At 47.2% G+C, this 26,195-nt stretch overlaps 1 protein-coding gene across 2 annotated transcripts in view; it reads left to right on the top strand.

Moving 5' to 3' along the window:
* IGF1R (insulin like growth factor 1 receptor) overlaps positions 1-26,195 on the top strand; it is a 209,270-nt gene that overhangs the window by 169,242 nt on the left and 13,833 nt on the right. For both annotated transcript variants that reach the window (XM_075345987.1, XM_075345986.1), the window contains exons 15-20: positions 8,277-8,347; positions 12,588-12,817; positions 12,908-13,018; positions 15,755-15,914; positions 18,866-18,995; positions 19,165-19,299. In XM_075345987.1, the coding sequence (XP_075202102.1) occupies positions 8,277-8,347; positions 12,588-12,817; positions 12,908-13,018; positions 15,755-15,914; positions 18,866-18,995; positions 19,165-19,299 (837 nt within the window). The remainder of the gene's footprint in view (positions 1-8,276; positions 8,348-12,587; positions 12,818-12,907; positions 13,019-15,754; positions 15,915-18,865; positions 18,996-19,164; positions 19,300-26,195) is intronic.

The following is a 26,195-nucleotide window of genomic DNA, read 5'->3' as shown; positions in this document are numbered from 1 at the left end:
CTTGTTATATGGGGCAGTGTATGGAAATGAATGTTTGGCTGAACATTCGTTTTGGTGACTGTTGACGCTATACAAGAGACCCTTAAATTTAGCATCAGAATTTGAAAAAGTTGTTGTTGGAGAGGAAATCCCTTTAATTGGACATTTATGGAAGAGTTAGTTTTTGTCACAAAACTGCACCCAAAAACAGAGCAAAAAACATAAAAAACGCAGCATGCGCACATGGCCTTAAACAGTTTTTGGAAGTCTCTGCCCCTGGTTCTTTTATGTATACCAGGGCATGCACCCAATCAGATCACTCGTTTCGTTTTAAAGGGAATCTGTCACCAGGTGTTTCCCTTATGAGCTGCGGCCTCCACCAATGAGCCCTTATATACCGCATTCCAGAATACTGTATATAAGAGCCCAGGCTACTCTGTGTAGCATAAAAAGCACCTTTATAATACTCACCTGAGGGGTGGTCCAGTCCAATGGGTGTCGCTGCTCTTGGTCCGGTGCCTCCTCTATCTTGTGCAATCGCAGTCCTCCTGCCCAGCCCCGTGTGCATGACACATCCTACGTCATCCACGCAGAGTCCACCATTGCAGTTCTGCGCATGCGCACTTTGATCTTCCCATGCATGCGCACTACAATACTTTGATCTGTCCTCAGCCGGGCAGATCAAAGTGCGCCTGCGCAGAAGCGCAATTGAGGCCTCTCTGTGAATGACACAGGATGCATCATGCACATGGGATTGGTAAGGAGGACGGCGATCACACAAGATGGAGGAGGCGCGCTGGACCGAGATCAGTGACGCCTATTGGACCCCCCAAGGTGAGTATAATAAAGTTGTTTTTTATGTTATACAGAGCGGCCTTTGCTCTTATATACAGCATCCAGAAAACTGTATATAAGAGCTTACTGGTGGTGGCCGCAGCACATAAGGGAAAAACCTGGTGACAGGTTCCCTCTAAAATGTGGTCTAAAAAAATTCAAAGCACTGACCTTGTTTATGGCCAGAACTTCCAGGTATTTAGATCTGAGACCCCGTGTTCATACCTGTCCACGTATGCAGTCTGACATGGAAAATAGTGTCGCTCTTTAAAATGAAATTCCTTGTAATAATAAGGTTTGGGGGATTATTTTGTTTTTGTGCCTTTTTGCATCACACTGCGATTCTGTCTGATTGTGGGCAGAGGGGGGGCAGCCGGCCCTGCTTTTATGATAAGTGATGTTTGTGTGTAGTTATCCTTTAAGGCGGCCTTTGTTCTGCCGCTGAGGAGTGTGATGCGTCTGGACCTGCCTGTGTTTTATGTGATGATGCCGGGGTGTACAAGTGTTGTGTGCTTTCTCTTGTCAAGATCAAAGTGAGGAAATAAACCAATGCCAACATGAAAGCGAATGTCACCAACAGAGAAATGTGTCGTGATTTATCGCTGTGAAATGGGCCTCTGTTTTGCTTGTTAATGCACATTTTTCGCATTGTGGGGAGTTTGAGATGTAGACTCGTAATTTTATTTTTCTTTGTCGCTCCATTGGGAGACCCAGACAATTGGGTGTATAGCTTCTGCCTCCGGAGGCCACACAAAGTATTACACTTAAAAGTGTAAAGCCCCTCCCCTTCTTCCTATACACCCCCCGTGCCTCACGGGCTCCTCAGTTTTTATGCTTTGTGCGAAGGAGGCTGACATCCACGCATAGCTCCACATCTTAGTCAGCAGCAGCTGCTGACTATGTCGGATGGAAGAAAAGAGGGCCCATAACAGGGCCCCCAGCATGCTCCCTTCTCACCCCACTCTGGTCGGCGGTGTTGTTAAGGTTGAGGTACCCATTGCGGGTACATAGGCAGGAGCCACATGCTGTTTTCCTTCCCCATCCCTCAGGGCTCTGGGTGAAGTGGGATCCTAATCGGTCTCCAGGCACTGGGACCGTGCTCCCTCCGCAGCCCCTGGGGAATCTGCTGGACAGGAGCTGGGTATCGTCAGGGACAAGGCCCTGCTACTGTGAGGTACTCTGTGTCCCCGTGGGGGACCGCGCATGGAGCGCTCGTGCCATACACACTGCAGCACTGCTGGGTGTGTTAGTGCGCCGGGGACTACCGCGCCGACCGCGCTTATAACTTTAGTCCCCGGCTTTTGCGGCCTAGTATCGCATATTCCCGCCCCCAGGCCTGCCAGTCAGGGGAAGGGCGGGACGCTGCACAGGACGTCAGCGCTGAGGGCTGGAGCATACTTTGTATCCTCCTCCCCCCTCACTCAGCACAGTGGGGCATCAGATTCCTGCACTTTCTAGGGCACGCCCACGGCCCCCTCCTCCCCACAGAACGCCGGCAGCCATTCCTGTCAGCACTTCTGACGCTGGAGAGGAGAGACAACACGGCTCTGGGAGGCCCAGGCAGGGAATCTGGTGATCACACAACCGCTTTGAGCGGTCGGTAAGCAGCACCTGTGGTGCTGGCCCCACTGAGTGCCGAAGTGTACATATATATATATGCTTATATGCTGTACATTTACACTGTACGGTCGCACTGTTGATTTTTGTCTATATACCCTCCTGGATTGTACTCAGAGGAGACAACAGCATGTCGTCCGCAAAAAGCAAGGGTGCCAAAGCACAGGCTTACTTTGCAACCTGTACCTCATGTGCGGCTATACTACCGGCAGGTTCCACCGACCCTCATTGTGTGCAATGCTCGGCCCCTGTGGCACTTACTCAGCCGGAGCCTCTGCTACTGGTGGCCCAGGTGGAACCACCTGCTATCACTGTCCAGGTGACAGGGACGGAGTTTGCAGTATTTGCTGACAAACTGTCTGAGAGTATGGATAAATGGTCTGCTAAGATACTAGAAGCCTTGCAGTCCAGACCGGTGACTCAGGCCCCGGGCACTGTTGAATCATTGACCCCAGGCCCCCCTCAGTTGGAGCAGCAAAGTGCTCCTGGGGTGACTCATGGGTCCCAGGGTGAGGTCTCTGACACGGACCGCAGTCCCAGGCCACCTAAGCGGGCTCGCTGGGAAATCCCCTCGACTTCATCACACTGTTCAGGGTCTCAGCAGGAGGACTCTCTGGATGATGAAGCGGAGGTAGCAGATCAGGATTCTGATCCTGAGGCCGCTCTCAACCTAGATACACCTGAAGGTGACGCCATAGTGAATGACCTTATAGCAACCATCAATCAGGTGTTGGATATTTCTCCCCCAGCTCCTCCAATTGAGGAGTCAGCTTCTCAGCAGGAGAAATTCCGTTTCAGGTTTCCCAAGCGTATATTGAGTACGTTTCTGGATCACTCTGACTTCAGAGAGGCAGTCCAGAAACACCGAGCTTGTCCAGATAAGCGTTTTTCCAAGCGCCTTAAGGATACACGTTATCCCTTCCCCCCCTGACGTTGTCAAGGGCTGGGCTCAGTGTCCCAAGGTGGATCCTCCAGTCTCCAGACTGGTGGCTAGATCCATAGTTGCAGTGGAAGATGGGGCTTCACTCAAAGATGCCACTGACAGACAGATGGAGCTCTGGTTGAAATCCATCTATGAAGCTATCGGCGCATCTTTTGCTCCAGCATTCGCAGCCGTATGGGCACTCCAAGCTATCTCAGCTTGTCATGCGCAGATTAATGCAGTCACACGTACGTCTGCTCCGCAAGTGGTGTCCTTAACCTCTCAGGCGTCGGCGTTTGCGTCCTCCGCCATTAATGCTGTCCTGGACTCTGCGAGCCGTACGGCGGTAGCATCCGCCAATTCGGTGGCAGTCCGCAGGGCCATGTGGCTACGTGAATGGAAGGCAGACTCTGCTTCCAAAAAGTTCTTAACCGGTTTGCCATTTTCTGGCGACCGCCTGTTTGGTGAGCGATTGGATGAAATCATTAAACAATCCAAGGGAAAAGACTCATCCTTACCCCAGTCCAAACCAAACAGACCTCAACCACGGAAGGTACAATCGAGGTTTCGGTCCTTTCGGTCCGCGGGCAGGTCTCAATTCTCCTCGTCCAAAAGGCCTCAGAAGGATCAGAGGAACTCCGATTCATGGCGGTCTAAGTCACGTCCTAAAAAGACCGCCGGAGGAACCGCTCCCAAAGCGGCCTCCTCATGACTTTCGGCCTCCTCACACCGCATCCTCGGTCGGTGGCAGGCTTTCCCGCTTTTGCGACGCCTGGCTGCCACAGGTAAAAGACCGTTGGGTGAGAGACATTCTGTCTCACGGTTACAGGATAGAGTTCAGCTCTCGTCCTCCGACTCGATTCTTCAGAACATCTCCGCCCCCCGAGCGAGCCGATGCTCTTCTTCAGGCGGTGTACACTCTGAAGGCAGAAGGAGTGGTGATCCCTGTTCCCTTTCAGCAACAGGGTCACGGTTTTTACTCCAACTTGTTCGTGGTGCCAAAAAAGGACGGATCCTTCCGTCCTGTTCTGGACCTAAAACTGCTCAACAAACACGTAAAAACCAGGCGGTTCCGGATGGAATCCCTCCGCTCCGTCATCGCCTCAATGTCCCAAGGAAATTTCCTAGCATCAATCGACATCAAAGATGCTTATCTCCACGTACCGATTGCTCCAGAGCATCAGCGCTTCCTGCGTTTCGCCATAGGGGACGAACACCTTCAGTTCGTGGCACTGCCTTTCGGCCTGGCGACAGCCCCACGGGTCTTCACCAAGGTCATGGCAACAGTAGTAGCAGTTCTGCACTCTCAGGGACACTCGGTGATCCCTTACTTAGACGATCTGCTTGTCAAGGCACCCTCTCAAGTGGCATGCCAACACAGCCTGAACATTGCTCTGGAGACTTTCCAGAGTTTCGGGTGGATCATCAATTTTCCAAAGTCAAATCTGACACCGGCCCAATCACTGACATATCTTGGCATGGAGTTTCATACTCTCTCAGCGATAGTGAAGCTTCCGCTGGACAAACAGCGTTCACTACAGACGGGGGTGCAATCTCTCCTTCAAGGCCAGTCACACCCCTTGAGGCACCTCATGCACTTCCTAGGGAAGATGGTAGCAGCAATGGAGGCAGTTCCGTTTGCGCAGTTTCACCTGCGTCCACTTCAATGGGACATTCTCCGCAAATGGGACAGGAAGTCGACGTCCCTCGACAGGAACGTCTCCCTTTCTCGGGCAGCCAAGGCTTCCCTTCAGTGGTGGCTTCTTCCCACTTCTCTGTCGAAGGGGAAATCCTTCCTGCCCCCATCCTGGGCTGTGGTCACGACGGACGCGAGCCTGTCAGGGTGGGGAGCGGTCTTTCTCCACCACAGGGCTCAGGGTACTTGGACTCAGCCAGAGTCCTCCCTTCAGATCAATGTTCTGGAGATAAGGGCAGTGTATCTTGCCCTAAAGGTGTTCCAGCCGTGGCTGGAAGGCAAGCAGATCCGAATTCAGTCGGACAACTCCACAGCGGTGGCATACATCAACCACCAAGGCGGAACACGCAGTCGGCAAGCCTTCCAGGAAGTCCGGCGGATTCTGCTATGGGTGGAAGCCACAGCCTCCACCATATCCGCAGTTCACATCCCGGGCGTAGAAAACTGGGAAGCAGACTTTCTCAGTCGCCAGGGCATGGACGCAGGGGAATGGTCCCTTCACCCGGACGTGTTTCAGGAGATCTGTTGCCGCTGGGGGATGCCGGACGTCGACCTAATGGCGTCCCGGCACAACAACAAGGTCCCGACATTCATGGCACGGTCTCAAGATCACAGAGCTCTGGCGGCAGACGCTTTAGTTCAGGATTGGTCGCAGTTTCAACTCCCTTATGTGTTTCCTCCTCTGGCACTGTTGCCCAGAGTGTTACGCAAGATCAGGTCCGACTGCCGCCGCGCCATCCTCGTCGCTCCAGACTGGCCGAGGAGGTCGTGGTACCCGGATCTGTGGCATCTCACGGTGGGCCAACCGTGGGCACTACCAGACCGACCAGACTTGCTGTCTCAAGGGCCGTTTTTCCATCTGAATTCTGCGGCCCTCAACCTGACTGTGTGGCCATTGAGTCCTGGATCCTAGCGTCTTCAGGGTTATCTCAAGAGGTCATTGCCACTATGAGACAGGCTAGGAAACCAACGTCCGCCAAGATCTACCACAGGACGTGGAGGATATTCTTATCTTGGTGCTCTGATCGGGGTTTTTCTCCCTGGCCATTTGCCTTGCCCACTTTTCTTTCCTTCCTTCAATCCGGATTGGAAAAAGGTTTGTCGCTCGGCTCCCTTAAGGGACAAGTCTCAGCGCTCTCTGTGTTTTTTCAGAAGCGCCTAGCCAGACTTCCACAGGTACGCACGTTCCTGCAGGGGGTTTGTCACATAGTCCCTCCTTACAAGCGGCCGTTAGAACCCTGGGATCTGAACAGGGTGCTGATGGCTCTTCAGAAACCACCTTTCGAGCCAATGAGGGATATTTCTCTCTCACGCCTTTCGCAGAAAGTGGCCTTCCTAGTAGCAGTCACATCACTTCGGAGAGTGTCTGAGCTAGCAGCACTGTCATGCAAAGCCCCTTTCCTGGTGTTTCACCAGGACAAGGTGGTTCTGCGTCCGGTTCCGGAATTTCTCCCTAAGGTGGTATCCCCCTTTCATCTCAATCAGGATATCTCCTCACCCTCTTTTTGTCCTCATCCAGTTCACCAATGTGAAAGGGATTTGCACTTGTTAGATCTGGTGAGAGAACTCAGACTCTACATTTCTCGTACGGCGCCCCTGCGCCGCTCGGATGCACTCTTTGTCCTTGTCGCTGGCCAGCGTAAAGGGTCACAGGCTTCCAAATCAACCCTGGCTCGGTGGATCAAGGAACCAATTCTCGAAGCTTACCGATCTTCTGGGCTTCCGGTTCCCTCAGGGCTGAGGGCCCATTCTACCAGAGCCGTGGGTGCGTCCTGGGCTTTGCGGCACCAGGCTACGGCTCAGCAGGTGTGTCAGGCAGCTACCTGGTCGAGCCTGCACACTTTCACGAAACACTATCAGGTGCATACCTATGCTTCGGCAGATGCCAGCCTAGGTAGGCGAGTCCTTCAGGCGGCGGTTGCCCACCTGTAGGAAGGGGCCGTTTTACGGCTCTATTACGAGGTTTTACTTTACCCACCCAGGGACTGCTTTTGGACGTCCCAATTGTCTGGGTCTCCCAATGGAGCGACAAAGAAGAAGGGAATTTTGTTTACTTACCGTAAATTCCTTCTAGCTCCAATTGGGAGACCCAGCACCCGCCCCTGTTCCCTTCGGGCTGTTGTTCTTTGTGACACATGTTGTTCATGTTGAATGGTTTCAGTTCTCCGAAATTTCTTCAGATTGAATTTACTTTAAACCAATTTATAACTTTTCCTCCTTCTTGCTTTTGCACCAAAACTGAGGAGCCCGTGAGGCACGGGGGGTGTATAGGCAGAAGGGGAGGGGCTTTACACTTTTAAGTGTAATACTTTGTGTGGCCTCCGGAGGCAGAAGCTATACACCCAATTGTCTGGGTCTCCCAATTGGAGCTAGAAGAAAAGGAATTTACGGTAAGTAAACAAAATTCCCTTCATTTTCTTCTTTATTCTTGCTTATGTGAAAAGGCCACTTTTTACTGATACTTATTGATACTTAGCATCTTGCCTCAGAATTATGGAGCAAGACCAATCGTGAATGACCGATATCATTAATGTCTATATACCCCCCCCCATGCTCCCTAAACTAATAGACTCAACACTTGGGCTTTGGTAAACTCGCCACCTTGGCCTCCAAAAATAAGACTTTATTATACAAAGGAACCTTGTGAATTATTTCCCTGTCCTTATAACCCCAACTCATAAATCCGCTTAGAAGATCATACAGGAGACAGGAGCGCGCTATATGAGCTGTAAGGCTATGTGCGCACGTAGCGTTTGTCCCGTGCGCTTCAAATCGCTGCAGAAAGAGTCCGTAATGAAAAAAAAAGCCGATATCATGCGCTCTGAGTGCAGCCCCTCCCATAGACAGAGCAGGGGCTGCATGCAGTGCGCAGGAAAGAAGCGACATGTCACTTCTTAGAACGCGCGCTTCGGGCAGCAGCCGAAACGCTGCGCTCTAATACGCCACGTGCGCATGTCTCCTGCATAATCTTCATAGATTATGCTGGGGACGCAGGACGCATGCAGTTACGTTGCAGATCGCAGCGTACCTGCATGCAAATACGCAACATGCGCACTTAGCCTAAGACAAGCTCACTGACTGATTTACTGTTAACTCATTTTACATTCCATGTCTCGTGATACACAAAGTCTGTAGAAGCCAAACAGTCAAATGTTTTTAATAAAGCTCTATTGCAAAAATGCTTTTTAGACCAGCCTTGATTTCCTCCATACTTTTTCTTCCCTGCAGGAACAGTGAGCGTCTGGGAAATGGAGTGTTATACGCCTCTGTGAACCCGGAGTACTTCAGTGCAGCAGAAAGTAAGTGAACTCGTTCCCCTATGTTACCCACAACACGTAATCCCTAGCCTCGGCCGCACGTTAGAGCAATACCTTGTGCACTGCCTGCAGCCTGTTTACATCGCTTAGTACATATAGATATATACGTTGCCTCCGCTCCTTTGTTTTTGACTGACAGAAAGGAAATTCCAAAGCTTTGTTTTATTAACTGAGCAAGTTTAGACGTGAGACGCCCTCCTCCCTTCACCTTGGAGATTCACCAATACTAAAATATTTAGCAGTTGTAAACCGCAATATGTGCTGGATGTCACAGGTCACGACCTCAGCCCTTCACCTAGAATACTCTATACCTGTTTTGTGCCGGTGTCATGGCCACAATGCATGTGCCTAATAGCCAATAAATAAAGGATCTATTACAAATGCTTAACAATGGATTCCTACTTGTCCCAGGACACTCGTTGTGTCCTAACAGGTGAACCACCCACTGCATAATCCAAGAAGCAGCCTAATGGCCAGCAGATGTAGGGCCCCGATGCTGTTATTTTTTAAAGGGAACCAGTCACTAGATTTGGGGCCTATAAGCTGTGGCCACCACTAATGGGCTCTTTTATATACAGCATTCTAACATGCTCTATATAAGAGCCCAGGCCGCTGTGCAGAACATAAAAAAAACACTTTATAATACTCACCTAGGGGGTCGCTCCGGTACAGACTTGTCAAATGGGTAGCGGTGTTCTCCGGGACCGGCGCCGCCTCTTTTGGCCATCTTGGGCCTCCTTCTCCTCAAGCTGGCGTGCATGACGCGTCCTACGTGATGCACACAGGCCACTATTGAGGTCCTGCGCAGGCACACTACAATACTTTTGATCTGCCCTGAGCAGGGCAGATCAAAGTGCGCCTGCGCAGGACCTCAGTGCCGGTGAGTGTGTATAACATAGGACGTGTCATGCACACCGGTTTCAGGAGGAGGCACCCCAAGATGGCTGAAAGAGGAGGCTCCAGTCGTATAGAACAGCGCCACCTATTTGACCGGTCTGCACCGTAGCGACCCCCTAGGTGAGTATTATAAAGTGCTGGTTAAAATGCTGTATATTAGAGCCCACTGGTGGTGGCCACAGCTTATAGGCCTCAAATCTGGTGACTGGTTCCCTCTAAGTCTTGCCTGCCTATGAATTCTAAATGGATTATTAACCAGGTCATTGACTTGATTCATCTACATTTGCATTGCTTCACCCAGTAATCAAGAAAGTTAGAGGACCTGTCACCAAGTCAAGTGTCCAGTTTTGCTCATGTCATTTTCCTACTGCTCCTAAGTATTATATTTATTTTTTCATAAGTTCGCCATACTGTTCCAGATATATGGCACTTTTTATTTAGCGCTTATTTTTATGTTCTTTAAAAGGTGGCATGCTTTACAGCAGGGTTCCCCAACCTGTAGCTCAGGAGCCACATGTGGCTTGGGGGCCCATGATATGTGGTTCATGGCTTTCTGCCTCCTTGGTGCCTTAACACTACGCCTAGCAATTTAGCTATGAAGAGCGTCTTTAGATTGTGACTTTTGTGAGAAGCAAAACAGAAAAGAGCAGATCTGGATGGGGGTAAAGAAGGAACCCCTAGATCTCTGTATACTGCCTCATCGTGATTTCTGTGGAAAGGCATTGGCTGTCATTATATCATTAAATAGGACTTTCGGGTGTCACTACTGTGAGGGGGGTGGGAGCTGGATATGGCTCGCGACCGTCTCTGAGGGCTGAATATGGGTTGTGACCCCCCTCTAGGGGCTGAATGTGGCTTGCGACCCCCCTCTAGGGGCTGAATGTGGCTTGCGACCCTCCTCTAGGGGCTGAATGTGGCTCGCGACCCTCTCTCAGGGCTGAATGTGGCTCGCGACCCTCTCTCAGGGCTGAATGTGGCTCGCGACCCTCTCTCAGGGCTAAATGTGGCTCCCGACCCTCTCTCAGGGCTAAATGTGGCTCGAGACCCTCTCTCAGGGCTGAATGTGGCTCGCGACCCTCTCTCAGGGCTAAATGTGGCTCGCGACCCTCTCTCAGGGCTGAATGTGGCTCGCGACCCTCTCTCAGGGCTGAATGTGGCTCGCGACCCTCTCTCAGGGCTAAATGTGGCAAGCCTCTTGAATAAAATGTTCTGCTAAACTACCTGATCTGAGAGCAACATAATATAGGGGCAGAGACCCTGATTCCAATGATGTCACTTGCTGGTCTGCAGGCAATCCATTTCATACAATCAATTTTCCCTGCTGCAGTTGTAGCGGTGCTCAGAATGCTGAGCTCTGTATAACCCGCCCACACCGCTGATTGACAGCTGCTAACCAGTAGTGGGGCTGGGAGGCACAAGACACAGTCATGTAGTGATCATTTGCTGATTTAATCACTGATTTTTATAAAAAAAAAAAAAAAAAAACACAGAGCCTAGTAAGTGACACATAACTGGTATCAGGATCTCAGATTACATAGCAAAAATCTGCTGACAAATTCCCTTTAAAAGAAACTATAGCCAATTCTAGATAGCTTTTACTCACTTTAGGGCCCACATTTTTGGTGCTACTCCCCTTGTTCTCATCTACTAAACTTCCATTAGACCAATCTTCCTCTTAGTAAGTCTCATAATGACTAGCTCCTATGTTTTATATACATTATTTGAAGCCTAATGTGCGGCTGTCTCGCTTTTGTTGTGTGGATCTTCTGCTCTGACACATCAGCAGAGGAGGCCAAATAATGAAGCATCCGGATGCAGCCGTGTGGAGGCATACACATTCACAGCATTGTTAGAGCCGCCCTTCTTCTGCAGGGTTGGGGCTGTTTTTCTAGCCAGACGTCACAGCAGATGTACCAGGCCCTGAAGCAGTCTGCGTGTATATTAATTATCCACAAAATGTATTCTAAAAATGTTTTTTTCCTCCTTATCCCATAATTACTTTCCACCTGGGTTTTTGGTTTCTCTAAGCCCCAGGGCACTTTAATCCGTTAAAGAATTTACTCTCCTCCCTCTGTCATATCCCCTTAAATCTTCTGGGTTTGGAAGGGTCAGAATTGGCACTTTGTATCCTTCCGCCTCTTCCCAGAAAGCAAATGTATTATTGCCACAGCTTCCTTTTGACTCCAGACGTCTTGTATGGTGAAAACGGTACTTTTTACATTGGCTCACACGCTTAAAGTAGATCTGCCACCTAGTAATAATTTCTTTTTGTTGCTTATGATGGCAGCATCATATTGCTTAGCTGTGCTTGCAATCTAATCTTCACTGATATGCACACATACACAGGTTTACAGATGCCCCATTACAGCTGCTGTATGTTTCTTTATATTCTGTGAGCAATCTCGAGGGCTCGAAGACATAGCGAGTACGTACATAATCAATGTGAATGTTGTGCAAGGTCAGGACCCCAGAGATGCAGATCAGCCATGCTAACCACAGAGGCCATGCTATACCTGCAGTCTGTAGATAGTCTGTGGTTAGATTGCCGTCTACCTATGGATCCACATTCCTTGTCGGGTCATTTGTGGCGTCCATATCCAATTCTATTTTGCGCTTTCCATCTTTACTTGCCTCAAGCATAAGGCCGGGTTCACACAAGTGTATGAAAACTTGTCCGTTTTACATCCAGAAAAAAAAGCAGAGTTTTCATCCGTATGCCATCCATGTGTCCGTTTTTTACGTCCATTTTGTCCATCCATATGTTTTTTTTTACATGAACAATTTAAAGGGGTTGTCCGCTACTTTTTAGATTGATGGCTTATCCTTAGGATGGGTCATCAATCTCACATCGGCCAGGGTCTGACACCCCGCACCCATGCCGATCTGTTCTTAATGCTGAGGTGGATGTGCAGTACCCAGCCATGGTCACTATCAGAAGACTGAGCAGCTTTGTACCATTTTGGACTGTCTGCTGCTGCCGCATGCACCTGTAATGGCTGATCAGCAGGGGTGCGGGGTGTTGGACACCAGCCGATCTAACGTTGATGACCTATTCTATATCACAGCACAGGGTCACGGTACATCCAACATAGTACCAGAACCGCGACAAGGGAATTGCTGTATAGTCAACCAGTTCTGGTGACTTTATCGGACTTTGTGGGTTCCATTTTTGTGACCCCATTCTCTTTCACTCTGCTGTGATTAGCAGTAGGATGTAGTGATCTTTGGTCACACTACCATATATTTCCTGCCGAACTGTTTTTAAGATATAATCCTCTCCTGTGTCCACTGATTTATGACTTACTATGGTGGTTTCTGCCATCAGTGTATGTGCCCGATGAGTGGGAGGTGCCGCGGGAGAAGATAACGATGAACCGCGAGCTGGGACAGGGATCGTTTGGAATGGTCTATGAAGGTATTGCTAAAGGTGTGGTGAAAGATGAAGCCGAAACCAGAGTGGCGATAAAAACTGTGAACGAGGCAGCCAGTATGCGGGAAAGGATAGAGTTCCTAAATGAGGCTTCGGTGATGAAGGAATTTAATTGTCACCATGTGGTAAGTGGACGCCATCTTTTCTGTATATCATGTGATCTGCCAAACCGCACTAATTACTTATACTTTGCTACTTGTATTTTTTTTTATTAGGTACGTTTGTTAGGTGTCGTTTCTCAAGGTCAACCAACCCTCGTCATCATGGAATTAATGACTCGAGGAGACCTCAAAAGTTATTTGAGATCTTTAAGACCGGACGCAGAGGTCAGTAGAAGGCCAGAGATGAGTCAATTACAGTGACCGCGACTGTAATGTTTTATATTGGCATGCTTTGTAGATTTTAGGGCTTCTTAACATGGCAGAGTTCATACAGAATTCTCTGTACGTGCAACATGTCTGAAAAAAATGTATACCGTCACATGGAATCGGATTTGTAAAGAGGGATAATGAACATAAACGTCAAGAAGTGCTTTATTATGGCTCTGTAATTCTGTAAATTATGGTCTTGTGCAAGACTCCTAAACACGAGAAACACTCCGCATGGCATCTTGTTCCAGAATTCCACAGAAGTCCACAGAACCCTTTTCTGCTGCTCCAGAGTTCAGCGACTGCTTTATACCACTCCATCTGACACTTCACATTGTGCTTGGTGATGTTAGGCTGCATATAACTGCTTGGCCCTTGGAAACCCATGAGGTTCCTAGCACATAGCTTGTTGCAGATGTTAGTGCTAGAGGAGGTTTGAATCTCTGCACTTACTGAGTCAGCAGAGCGTTGGTGACTTTTACGCTGCGCACTTGGCGACTACGCTCTTTTACTTTCTAGGCTGCCAGTTTGTGGCTGAGTTGCTTTAGTTCCTAAAATCTTCCTCATTTTATTAATATCACTCAAGGTTGATTGTGGAATATATTGGAGGTAAGAAATATCATGAACTGACTTGCTACGATAGTGCCGTCCTATTACAGGATGGCGCTGGTATCGAGGAGTTCTTTAAACGAGCCCTTCTTTAGTAAAGAAGGTTATACACTCATGGGAATAGGACTGATATAATTATTGTAGTTTGTTCCAATTCTTTAATCCACATTGTGTGTATTTTTATACATACATACAACAATCTGTGGTTCGCAGCGGAGCCTACAGGTTTTGACCCCGGTCAGCATGTGCAGCCCGTTTGTAGGTTCGCTTTGTGTTTTCATGGGTTTTCTTGTATACTCCAAAAAGCAGACTGATGGGGGAGCTGGTTTTATATTACATTGTCTGAGTGATTGGGAAATAAGCAATTTGAGCCTGAAGAGGAGACTGAGACCAATATGCTCAGCAAAGCTGACTATATATTTACCCTTGAAGTTTGATTTGATATGCATTAAATAGGTCTGGAAACCCCCTCAAGTCCCGTTGTTGGTTCTTCTAACCTGTATATATAGGACTTGGCTCATTTAGCGCTAACCCCCAGCTCATTCTCCACATTCCTTTGTCACCTATTCCCAGACAATAAATCATCCCAGTGCCAGGTACCATTATGGGAAGGTTACAGGGCCATATTAGCAGGACTGAAGCCGCCTATCTGCATTCCAGTGCCCTATAGAGCCCCTTCTAAATTCCAAGAACTGTAATTTGTTTGTGACCCCGCCATCACCAGAGCTCTAAATTCCTATGTTATACGTTCAGAGCACAGGCTGCTGTAAAACAGAGCTGTGTGAATATGGCTGTAGTAATTATTATATTGCCTCCTGCTGACTTCTTTCTGCTTATTATGTTTCATCAGGTTTAGGGCGTTTATTATGTATAACGGATTAGATAAGAACTCTGCTCTGAATTCTCCTGTTTATGTATGAGCATGCATGTATAGGTACATGGGGATCTGTATGGAATACGCCCAGGGTTCTACTTTAAGATTGAGGGGGAGCGGTACCAATATAATAAGCAGATCTGTCCAGCTTAGCTCCCAGCATACTGTGTTTCCACAGTGATACTTGGTGGAGGCAGACAGGCGAGAACATTATGTGCCCTGACTTTTACCTTGAAAAGTACGCATGTGGATTTATGAGCTTCCCTCCATTTCAACAATGCTTCAAGCCTTATTACTATTACGGTCTAAGGCCATATATCTGGAGCCAAGTATAATAGATCGGATGGATGCTGTCGCTGGCACTGTGTTTTAGGCGTTTATGGGTGTCAGAAAATGGTTAACTTCCAAAAGTCGGGAGGCATATTTGCGTCTTGTCGCTCGCATCTCTTTACTTTTCTTCTGCTCATCATTGACAGTCAATTAAGTTTCTATTAGTCTTGACTATTTCCTAAAGCGTTGTGTGTGTTGTGTCCACAGACCCGATCACTATTAACAAACAGAACTCCATACGGCACATAATGGAAATAGATGGCCAGAAAGGTAACGAGTGTTACCCAAAATGAGGGCACTTCATGAGTCCACTCAGGGGTAATAGCAAAAACAAGGAGAAAAGTGTTTGTTTTTGTTTTTTTTTGTTTTTGTTTTTTTTAATACATTAAGAATAATTTTTTTTTATTAAGTAAGTAGAAAAAAGTAGTTCCGAAAATTATCATACAAATTACAAGAATGTGCATATAAAAATTCAAGGATGTGGTGGACACAATTGTGGAGCAGCACAATAAGCTAATAACAAGTCACCAGATATCAATTCATATAGGACAGGTATGTATATGTACTGGCTGTAATAGGAATCCTGTTTCCGGGTGCCAGGAGGCTATGCCGGGCAAAGAATCAAACCAAAGTGGCACACAGATTCCAAAAAGGAATGCCAAGTATTCCAAAAATCAACACATACCTATCTAAAGTGCTGAGTGCAGTCTCAGATGAAGGAATACAAAGGAATGACCCCCAACGACAGTTTCGCTATTGCTTAATCATGGGGAAGTCATCATGGAATTAGTCTTGACTATTTCCTAAAGCGTTATGTGCAGACCCGATCACTATGTCTGCACATAACATTACACCTGACCATCTCTTGGATCTCTTTTCAGAGTAACCCTGGGCAGCCTCCCCCTTCATTGAAGAAGATGATTCAGATGGCAGGAGAGATTGCAGATGGGATGGCGTATCTCAATGCAAATAAATTTGTTCACAGAGACCTCGCAGCCAGAAACTGTATGGTGGCAGAAGATTTCACAGTCAAAATCGGAGGTAAATCTGGATCACCATGTTGCTCAAACACATGTAGTGCTAGACAGAGATACTTGTACTGTATGTGGTTTTATAAGATTGATATATGTGCACCATCAGCCATGACATCAAACCACTGACACATGTAGTGAATAACATTGAGTATCTTGGTGTCATGGCACCTATCAAGGTGAATATATTTGGGAGCCAGTGAAACATCAGTTCTTGGAAAAAAAAAATGTCCACTCGTGGGGATCTGTGTGACTTGTACACGGGCCAGATTGTGAAGGCTAAACAGCAAGGCTTGTGGGGTATTACTGGTTTACAGGGGGTTTGTACCTAATAAATGTGATTCCTGGTAGCGCAACAAGATCACGGATGCCAAAAGGTAACGTATGAACATTGAAGAGTCAAGGCTAGCCTGTCTGGTCCAGTCACTAAGAAAGTTAAAGGGGTATTCCCATCTCTAAGATTCTATCCTAATATGTAGTAGGTGTAGTAGTAATAATAGGAAATATAATACCTCTAACTAGAAATGTAGTATAGTTCTTCTGATTCATTGTCACTTAGCCAACGTTAAAGGGTTATTCCCATCTCCAAGATCCTATCCTAATATGTAACAGGTGTAATAATAATATTAGCAAATCCCTCCAATTAGAAATGTAGTATAGTTCTTCTGATTCACTGCATCGCTTACCCTATGTGCAGGGCATTGCAGGACCTGAGGTGTCCATGGTTATGATCACATATATAGTGACAGTTGCTAGTGGGTTCTAACCATGAATACCTAAGGTCCTACAATGCCCTGTACATGAGGTGAGCGACAGTGAATCAGGGGAACTAAACTACATTTCTAATTGGAGATATTGGCTAATATAATCAAACCTGTTACATATTGGGATAGGATCTTGGAGATGGGAATACCCCTTTAACGCTGGCTATAATAGTAACTAGTCAGAGCATACAGTGCATTGCAGCGTGTTTGTAGATTGCGTTTTCAGCAGGCACATTGCCATCAGAGGCAGAATTACAAGGTAACCCCTCCATACACAGCTGATAACACAATATCATGTAGGTGCTCCCTCTGTTCAGTGACCTTTGCACATGCCCATTAATTGTGTCAAATCAAAAGCCCGTGTCTGAGCCAGTCTATGCATTATAACATGTGTGGATGTCCTGAAACAGGAAGTTTGCGTCTAGCATAGCTCCAGTGGCCAGTGACATTTGTATGGGTATGACTGTCAGAGCTTTGCTTTCGCCCGTGAATTGCAGCGTGGAGGTGCACGCCGGGGCTCAGTCCAAGATGCTGCTGCCACTTCTAAGCTCTGGCTGTGGTTTGCATAGTTGTTTGGTGACTGCTCAGATGCAATAACTGCAGCCCTTTCTTCCTCAGGAGAAGCAGGAAGATTAGCTGTTTGGCACATGACTATAAGCATGAAAATTGCATGAGTGGTCATGTGATGATCGCTGAATCCTGACAGTATATTATACAGTTAGACCTGGCATGCTACAGTTCTTGCCGGACATTTGCTGTTGTCTGAAAAACTCATTTAACCAATCCGTTCTGACATACAGTATATGGTAACCAGAGTTGAAAAACTTCATATGAACAGATTTACAAGATTCTTTTGTTTATACTTTAGACTTAAAAACTCTGTTCTACTTCTCCTTCCTCTGCAGATGAAGCGCTGCCTCTGCATTGTTGCTCTGGTCTTTGTTGACATGCTGCGGTGTTGACCTTATGACAACAGCTCACATGAGCACTTCACCTAATCACTAGGCTTGGCCTTATTTTGGGTTGACTACCTCAACATTACCGCTGAGTCCAGTGATTGGCTGCAGCTGTAATTGATATGATCTCTGCAGTCTGTCCACAAAGAAACTGTGCACTGATATATAATATCCACATCTCGCCTCTGCAGACTTCCCTCTTCTCCAGTCTTTTGCAGCAGCTCTCGATATGGGGCCCTTAAATATAAGTCATTAGAATATTGCTAAATACAAATATCTGCCCATGCTATTCCCCTGAATGAATAATTGCCCTTCACTGCGCTCTCTGCACAGGATGTCCCTCTTATGATGCATGGCCTCCACATTGTCCTCTCCAATAAAATATTGCTTCACACCATCCCCCCTCTAAACTATAACCACCATGCTGTCCACCCTTAACTATATCCACAACGCTGTCCTCATTTATTCATTTGTTTAGCTATAGCCATCACGCTGTAAGCTCCTAGCTATAACTGCTACACTGTCCCACTCTTCAGTGCCCCCTCCCAACTCTGCCTCCATTTCACAATGAACCCCCCTCTTCTTATTGTTCCCTCACACTATGTCCTCCTCCCAATACACCCCCCCCAGTGCTCAGTCCATATAGTGACCCTTCCATCTTTCCAACCCGTACTATTCCTCTAACACTACTGCCTAAACTCCCCACACCCTCACACATTCCCTTCCAGTGAAACGTCCTTGCTTCTTTGGATCCTCGGAGCACTTATCTTCCCACTGTCTCTGCCTTGTCTGTAGCCAAAAATGACTTGAGCAGCATGATTGCTGGGTGCACATGACCTCGACCCATAAAGTGCTGGCTGAAAGCGTACAATTGAATGCCAAATACGTGGGATACGTGTTGTACAGGTTCACCAAACTGGCTGTTGGTTTAACAATCGGTTCAGAGAATGGCCAGATCCCACCCTTAGAGAGTGGCAAAATGCCACCACTAGGGGACATTGCAGACCACCACATACGGTGAGATGCTAATTGTGCCTCATGGCAGAAGTGGCCCAACGGCACCCCTCCCCCCTCTAGTTATGTCTCTATTAGAAATTGCTTGGACACAGACGATCACTACCAAATACTTCGAAGCCCTCTAGAATGGAGCCATATTGTTATTTCTGCTCAGTATTTCTGTTACAACCAAAAGATCCCTAAGATATATTTGTTCACTTTAATCATTATATTTTTTGCTCCAGATTTTGGCATGACCCGAGACATTTATGAGACAGATTATTATCGAAAAGGAGGAAAAGGTCTCCTTCCCGTGCGCTGGATGTCCCCAGAGTCTCTCAAGGATGGAGTCTTCACCACTCACTCTGATGTCTGGTAATTAGTAGCATTGATTGCGTGTTTATTTTTTGTAGCTTGTGTTAATGAGAAATCATGAAATCAATGGTGGGAAAAAAAACAAACAAAACAAAAATCGGAGTAAGGACTAGCATTGGGACATTTCTTTTTATGTAACCTTTCTTTTCTTCCTCTTCCATATCTGTAGGTCGTTTGGTGTAGTGCTATGGGAGATAGCTACACTGGCTGAACAGCCATACCACGGCATGTCCAATGAGCAGGTTCTCCGCTTCGTCATGGAAGGAGGTCTCCTGGAGAAGCCAGATAATTGCCCAGATATGCTGTATGTCGCCCCTATTTATCTTCATTTCCAGCTGTTACAATGGGCTTTCTGCAGTCTAGCTGCATTATATGTATTAAGGGGGTTATCCAGTATTATGTACTTAAAACCTAATAACTCTGTACTGAAAAGCTATGCACCTTTTATGCTGTGTGCATGGTGCGTTTTTGATGCTTTTTTTTATGCTGATTTTGACAATCTACATGTCCATCTTTATGCCATAATCAATGACCATTGAAGTGAAGTGCTGTGCGCATGTGGCTTCTTTTTTTTTTTTTTTTTTTTTTTATTTCTTGCAGATTTGGTGCAGAAAATAATCTGCAGCATGTCAATTCTTGGTACGTTTTTGCCTGCGTTGTTTTAGTCTTTCCACCCATTGACTTCATTAAGAAAAATGCATGGCACAAAAATGCACCAAAAAGGCATGCGTTATTTTGCCCATAGGTCCAAATTTGATGCAGAAAATGTCATAGTCTTGGACAGGTCAGATGAGAGAGTTTGTGGTTTATCTAGGAATTTCTTCTAGTATGATCTCTTCATGGCTTTAATAGTATTCGTACATTGTGTGCGGGGGGGACGGGGGCACAAATGTTTGTTCCGCAGCTGCTGTGCTTGGAGGTGTTGGACCTGTTCTTTATACAATGTATTGCCCTCTGGGGGCGCCAACTATACATAAGAAACCTTCAGTAATGCTTAATCTTCATTGCATTTTTTTCTGCAAGATTATACAAATGTACTGCTTATATAACGCATGATTTTGGCATTTCCCACTCGCATTCCATATTTCAGCATATCAAGCCGGCCACACAGTTCAGTCTTTTTACATGCACTTTTAATGGGAAATAGAGCAGAGGATGCATTTATGCTTTGCTTCCCTTTAGAATCTCTACTATATTGCTTTTTGTAAAAAAAGACAACAAAACTTTACGTCCTCTTTGCCATATCATAGCTTAATTTCAGCATTTTCACCTCTGGAATGTAAGGTAGACCATGCTGTTGTTTAAGGGGCATTCTGGATATGTTCACTTCCGCATGGGGAGCTGGGTGGGCAGGTGTTGTCACGTCTGATACCGCCAATGAATAGCACAAAGGCTCTGTTCACACCTGTGTTTTGAAACTGATACTCTGTCCGTTTTATGGTGAATTCTGCTGTGCTTTTTTTTGTTTGTTTTTTTTAAGCAAAGTGATTGACACCATAACATAAACAAGATGGGTATATAGTAATATATGGGATCCTTCCAGTGCTGTATGTAATGGATCCGTCCTTCACATGAATTCAATGTGACATAGAAAAGGAATTGCAAAACGCAGGTGTGGACAGAGGCAAACTGCAATACCTCCTTGTGGTGCATGTATGTGTATTCACATATTCTACAGATCTAGTGTAATCTATTTGGAGGGTGATTTGCTTTATTTGTGCTCTGGCTCATTTCTGATGATCCTCTACAGCAGGGGTGTCAGACTCCAGGCCCACTGGCCAATAGCAGCCCACCACCACATAATTTTGTGTTTTCCATGAGGTCAGTACATAGAAGAATCAGCTTTGCACTCTATGGAGAGCCAGTCCTTCTATGTTCATTGCTTGTAAGTTTCTATAAAACAGCAGTGTAGAGATGTGCGCTGAAACATAAAATCCAAAATGGCCCTCGCTCCTGAGCTGGCGCCAACTATGTACTATGTACTGGCTGCTTTTTACATCTACATAGCCAGCGCTTAACAGAGGAGTGGAGTCGGCAAAAGGGGGCTGGTGCCATCTGTGAATCTTAGGGGTGACAGGCACACACAAAAACCCGGTGCCATCTTTAAAATCAAGGGGACGCAGTCAGCAGGCACTTAACAAAGCAGTGTCATAAGTACAGAGACCTGGTATCATATTTAGAGCAGATGCATCGAATACTTAGCATGGTGAGCAGTCTATCTTGAACTGTTCCGGAACAGCGCCCTCAGCCCAGCCAAGCGGTGGGCAGCGCCCTCAGCCCAGCCAAGCGGTGGGCAGCGCCCTCAGCCCAGCCTTCTACCCGGAGGATGGCTGTCACATTGCCCTGCTACCAGGGGACGGCTGTCGCATTGCCCTGCTACCCAGGGCTCATGCAGATCTCCATGCAACAAGGTACGAGCATGGACTGCAATGCACAAACTGGCGAGGGGCTACAAGAGATCTGTCCCTGAGTAGTAGGGCTATACGAGAGCTGTCCACAGATAGTAGGGCTACTAACCGGGGACAAGCAGCCCTTTGAAGGCAGCCATAATGCTGATGTGGCCATCGGTGATAGTTTGACACCCCTGCTCTTCAGTAACATGGAAGTCTTGATGGTGGATGTTAGTCTGTGCAGACTGTAAGTGAATGTTTCGGTTTCTGTCCTCTGACAGGGCATTTAGCACAGCTCCAGTGATCTCGCACTATCAGAGCTGTGTGAGCCGCCTGCAAAACATGTTTATTTGTTTTGTGCTCACTGCGATTGAAAGATGAGTATCATGGGACGTTTCCACAGGGGCCAGAGACGGGGAAGCCTTTATAACTTGTCCTTTAGGGGATTCTCATAAAACCTAGCTACGCTTTATTCTGCTGCCGGGGACATTAGTCCCTTATCTTATCACTTCTTCGTTATGAATCATAGATTTATTAATCATAGCTTTGTTGTTGCCGTCTGTGGCTAGTCAGCTCAAGAAACTGTGCAGATTCCTGCTCCTTTTTGATATCTCCGTGGCCATATAATGGTCAGCCTGCTGCTCGCTCCTCAGACCCTTATATATGCATGCTTAATTTACAGATCTAAGGTGTTGTAAATGGGGAGAGGGGAATGTGTCATAGCCGCTTCTGTAATCCGTGTTTTTCCACGGGGGGTGGGGGGGGGGGAGTCTGTGCATCTACACACACAACATAGTTTGCCGAAATTGTCAGATTTGTTCTGCTTTGCTTGTGATGGAAACGCACCAAGAAAACGAGAGTAAAGTACGTCAGCGGTGGTGGGTTGTGGCGCGGCATCCTGATCAGAAGATCTGATATTCATATAGCGCCTTATAGATTTATTAACAAAATGGTCAATGATTGAATGTAATGGGGATTGAAACTATAACCAGCCCCTTTTGCCAATACTGCAAATGAGCCTTGTGTCATCTAATGCCTACGTTGACCAGAGGGGGACACGGCGCACCTCGTGTCATGGCTCCCATTGCTGCGCCAGTGTAAACCAGTTGCTATGAACTTGGTTATGTACTTGCCATGTAGTAAGCTGTAGGAAATGCTATTATTTTTCTTAAGGTTGCGGCCCCCTGGCAATCTCTGACTGCACAATCAGCTTGTCTGCTCTTGCCCTTGCCATTTTCTGTAGAATGGGTGCAGTGTGATAAGTATTGGGCTGATAACTGCCCTGGTTGTGGCGGATCTGCCCCACGTGGCACTCACTGTTCAGTTCATCTCCTTTCTGTAAACATATCAGAGGTTGAATGCTATCCATCATCCAAATGGGGCTCTGGTGAGCACATGATTCCTCTCCTCGGTGCTCAGGGCCGCTCCTCCTTGAGAATCAGTAAACAAGGTATTAAATCCACACGGGAGGGGAAGAGGGGGATTAAAAAGCTTTCCATTTATGGCAAAGCTAGAAGCATGGTCAGTCCGGAATGGCTCCGCGAGCGTCAAGTGACAAGGCTCTGTGTGCACGTCTGGCTTCTGGCTTCTGAGCACAGACCTGAATCCCCAGCATGGACCCCATGTGAAGGGCCACAAGGGTGCGAGAGAGATCCTGTTTTTACGAGAGTGCGATTAGAAGAGGCACCCTTCATCGTAACTTTGGTTGACATTTACTAAAGGAATCCCCTAAAGTCAGGTTTTGAAGTCTAACATTGCTATAATGATTAATAGTATGAAGTATAAAATTAAATTATAATCTCAAATATATTTTATGGGCTTGTTCTATAAAGGAAGTGCTTTCCTCTGTATACAATGTAGTGTACAATATTTTATATATGAAAGGGATTGAAAATTTTTGAGGATTGACTCATTGCTTTGGCTCAAAACACTGTTGTGTTCTGCACCAAAAGCTATTGCTTGGGTGAATCTAGCCTTAGGGAAGAGACGTAAGACCTAGCCCAGCACTCGTCCGCCCCCCCCCCTTCCCCCCCCCCCTTCCCCCCTTAATTTATGAAGCAGACTCTTGCTATAATAGTGGTCAGGGAAACTTGTAACTTTGATTCACTCTTTCATACCAACGGCATGATGCAAAATTGTATAAAAACGTACTTCATATGCCAAAATGAGTGTGAGCCCCTTTACCTTCCTGAATGCAATGCCCAGAGCAGGCTTGCAGGATGGTTTTGACCAAAGTTGTGCCTGCTGTTCTCCTTCGGGTCTCATCCACACCTCCTCCTTGATTGACAGCTGTCAATCATTGCACATAAAGTCCTGCACGTTGATCTGGTGAGTGCCCAGACTTCGGCCCTCAATCGGACTAGTACATGCACTAGCACAGCATAAAGGCAGAGAGCATCCTTACTAGGCACCCCGGCGCTCAGTTATAACATGCTGTCTATATCCCTGCATCTCTACCGGGGAAAATAGACTCCTACACACTGACCATTCAAATTAGTTCCTTGTTTAACGCTGGACGACCCAGATCCTTCACATGGGCAGGTTCCTTGTTCGAGAGAGTGTGAAAAAGTGTCTCAACTTATAACTATGACCTTTGACTTAATAAAAAAAAACACATAAAATCTCTCCAAACTATGGGGCTAAATGCCAGTCATACAGCTTGTAACTGTCTGGTTCACGGATTGACTGCAGTGGTTACAAAGCAGACAAAGACCAGTGTAAGTGCTGAAGCTTCTGCTCTAGATCAGTGCGGGATTGGGGAAATGATTAGGTTCTGTTTGTAAAATTTGTTGCCACATAAAACCAAAAGCAGACATAGGAATGAATAATCTGAGTAAACCGGAGATGAATTTGCACCCACTTTGTTTTGTTTTTTTTTCTCTACTCTATCCAACTTTCATATGGTTAACGGGAACCTGTGACCAGATTTGGTGACTATAAGCTGTGGCCACCACGACTGAGCTCCTACATACAGCATTCTAGAATACGGTGTCTATAAGAATCCAGGCCACTGTGTACAACGTAAAAAAAACACTTTTATAATACTCCGGTCCAATGGGTGTCGCTGCTCTGCGGTCGGCGCCTCTTTTCTGCTGCAATCTCAGTCCTCCTTTTTGAGCCCCGTGTACATAACGCGTCCGACTTTATCCACACTAGCCGACATTGAGGTCCTGCGCAGGTGCACTATGATTTGCCCTGCTCAGAACAGATCAGAGTGTTGTAGTGCGCGTGCACGAGCGTCTTTAACCTTTCCTCGTGCCTGGGCATTACAGTACTTTGATCTGCCCTCATCAGGACATATCAAAGTGCGCCTGCGCAGGACCGCAATGTCTGTCTGCGTGGATGACGTAGACACGCCATCTATACTAGGCTGGGTAGGAGGAGGACGGAGATCGTAGCAGAGAGGAGGCGCTGGACCGGAGAGCAGTGACACCCGTTGGACCGGTCCGCCCCCTAAGTATTATAAAAGTGTTTATTACATTGTACACAGTGGCCTGGGCTCTTATATACAGTACTAGAAGGTGGCCCGATTCTACGCATCGGGTATTCTAGAATTTACGTATTGTGTAGTTCATGTATGATTTTTGTTATATATATATATATATATATATATATATATATATATATATATATATATATATATATATATATATATATATATGTATGTATGTATGTATGTATGTATGTATGTATGTATGTATGTATGTATGTATGTATGTATATGTATATGTATATGTATGTATATGTATGTATGTATGTATGTTGTTGTGTGTAGTTACCAAGTGTTTGTGTAGGGCGCTGTACATGTTCTGGGTGTTGTCTGGGTGTGACGGGGGGTGAGAGCGGTGTTGTATGTGTGTTTGTTGCGTGTGTTGCGTTGTTTGTGGAGCGCTGTGTGTCTGTAGCGTTGTGTGTGTGTTGCGCGGTTTGTGTGTGTGTGGTGTGTTTTGGGGGGAGGTATGTTTTGTGCAATGTGTGTGTTGTGCGGTATGTGCGTATATTTGTGTGTGCCGCGGTGTTTGTGTGTTGGGTGTTGTGTGTGTGCAGCGTTGTCTGTGTGTGTGGGTGTCTGTGTAGGGCAGTTGTTTGTGGTTCCCAGTGTGTGTGTGTGTGTGTGTGTGTGTGTGTGGTGTGTTGTGCAGTGCGCGTGTGTGTGTGCATCAGCCTCTCTTCTCTCAGCCTACCTCTCCCAGCCTCCCTCCTCCCAGCCTCCCTAAGCATCAGCCTCCACCAGCATCAGCCTCTCTCCTTCCAGCCTCCCCCAGCATCAGCCTCCGCCAGCATCAGCCTCTCTCCTTCTAGCCTCCTCCAGCATCAGCCTCCCTCTCCCAGCCTTCCCCAGGATCAGCGTCTCTCCTCCCAGCCTCCATCCTCCCAGCCTTCCCCAGCATCAGCTTTCCCCTCCCAGCCTCCCTCAGCATCAGCCTTCCCCAGCATCAGCCTCTCTCCTCCCAGCCTCAGCCTCTCTCCTTCCAGCCTCTCCCAGCATCAGCCTCTCTCCTTCCAGCCTCCCTCAGCATCAGCCTCCTCTTCCCAGCCTTCCTCAGGATCAGCCTCTCTCCTCCCAGCCTCCTTCTTCCCAGCCTCATCCTCCCAGCCTCCCTCAGCATCAGCCTTCCGCTCCCAGTCTCCCCCAGCATCAGCCTCCCCAAGCATCAGCCTCCACCAGCATCAGCCTCTCTCCTTCCAGCCTCCCCCAGCATCAGCCTCTCTCCTTCCAGCCTCCCTCAGCATCAGCCTCCCGTTCCCAGCCTTCCCCAGGATCAGCCTCTCTCCTCCCAGCCTCCTTCCTCCCAGCCTCCCTCAGCAT

This window comes from Anomaloglossus baeobatrachus, chromosome 4 (genome assembly GCF_048569485.1).
Source record: "Anomaloglossus baeobatrachus isolate aAnoBae1 chromosome 4, aAnoBae1.hap1, whole genome shotgun sequence".
Taxonomy (NCBI): Eukaryota; Metazoa; Chordata; class Amphibia; order Anura; family Aromobatidae; genus Anomaloglossus; species Anomaloglossus baeobatrachus.
The sequence above is the reverse complement of the archived record's forward strand: the minus strand, read 5'-3'. Positions and strand labels throughout refer to the sequence as shown.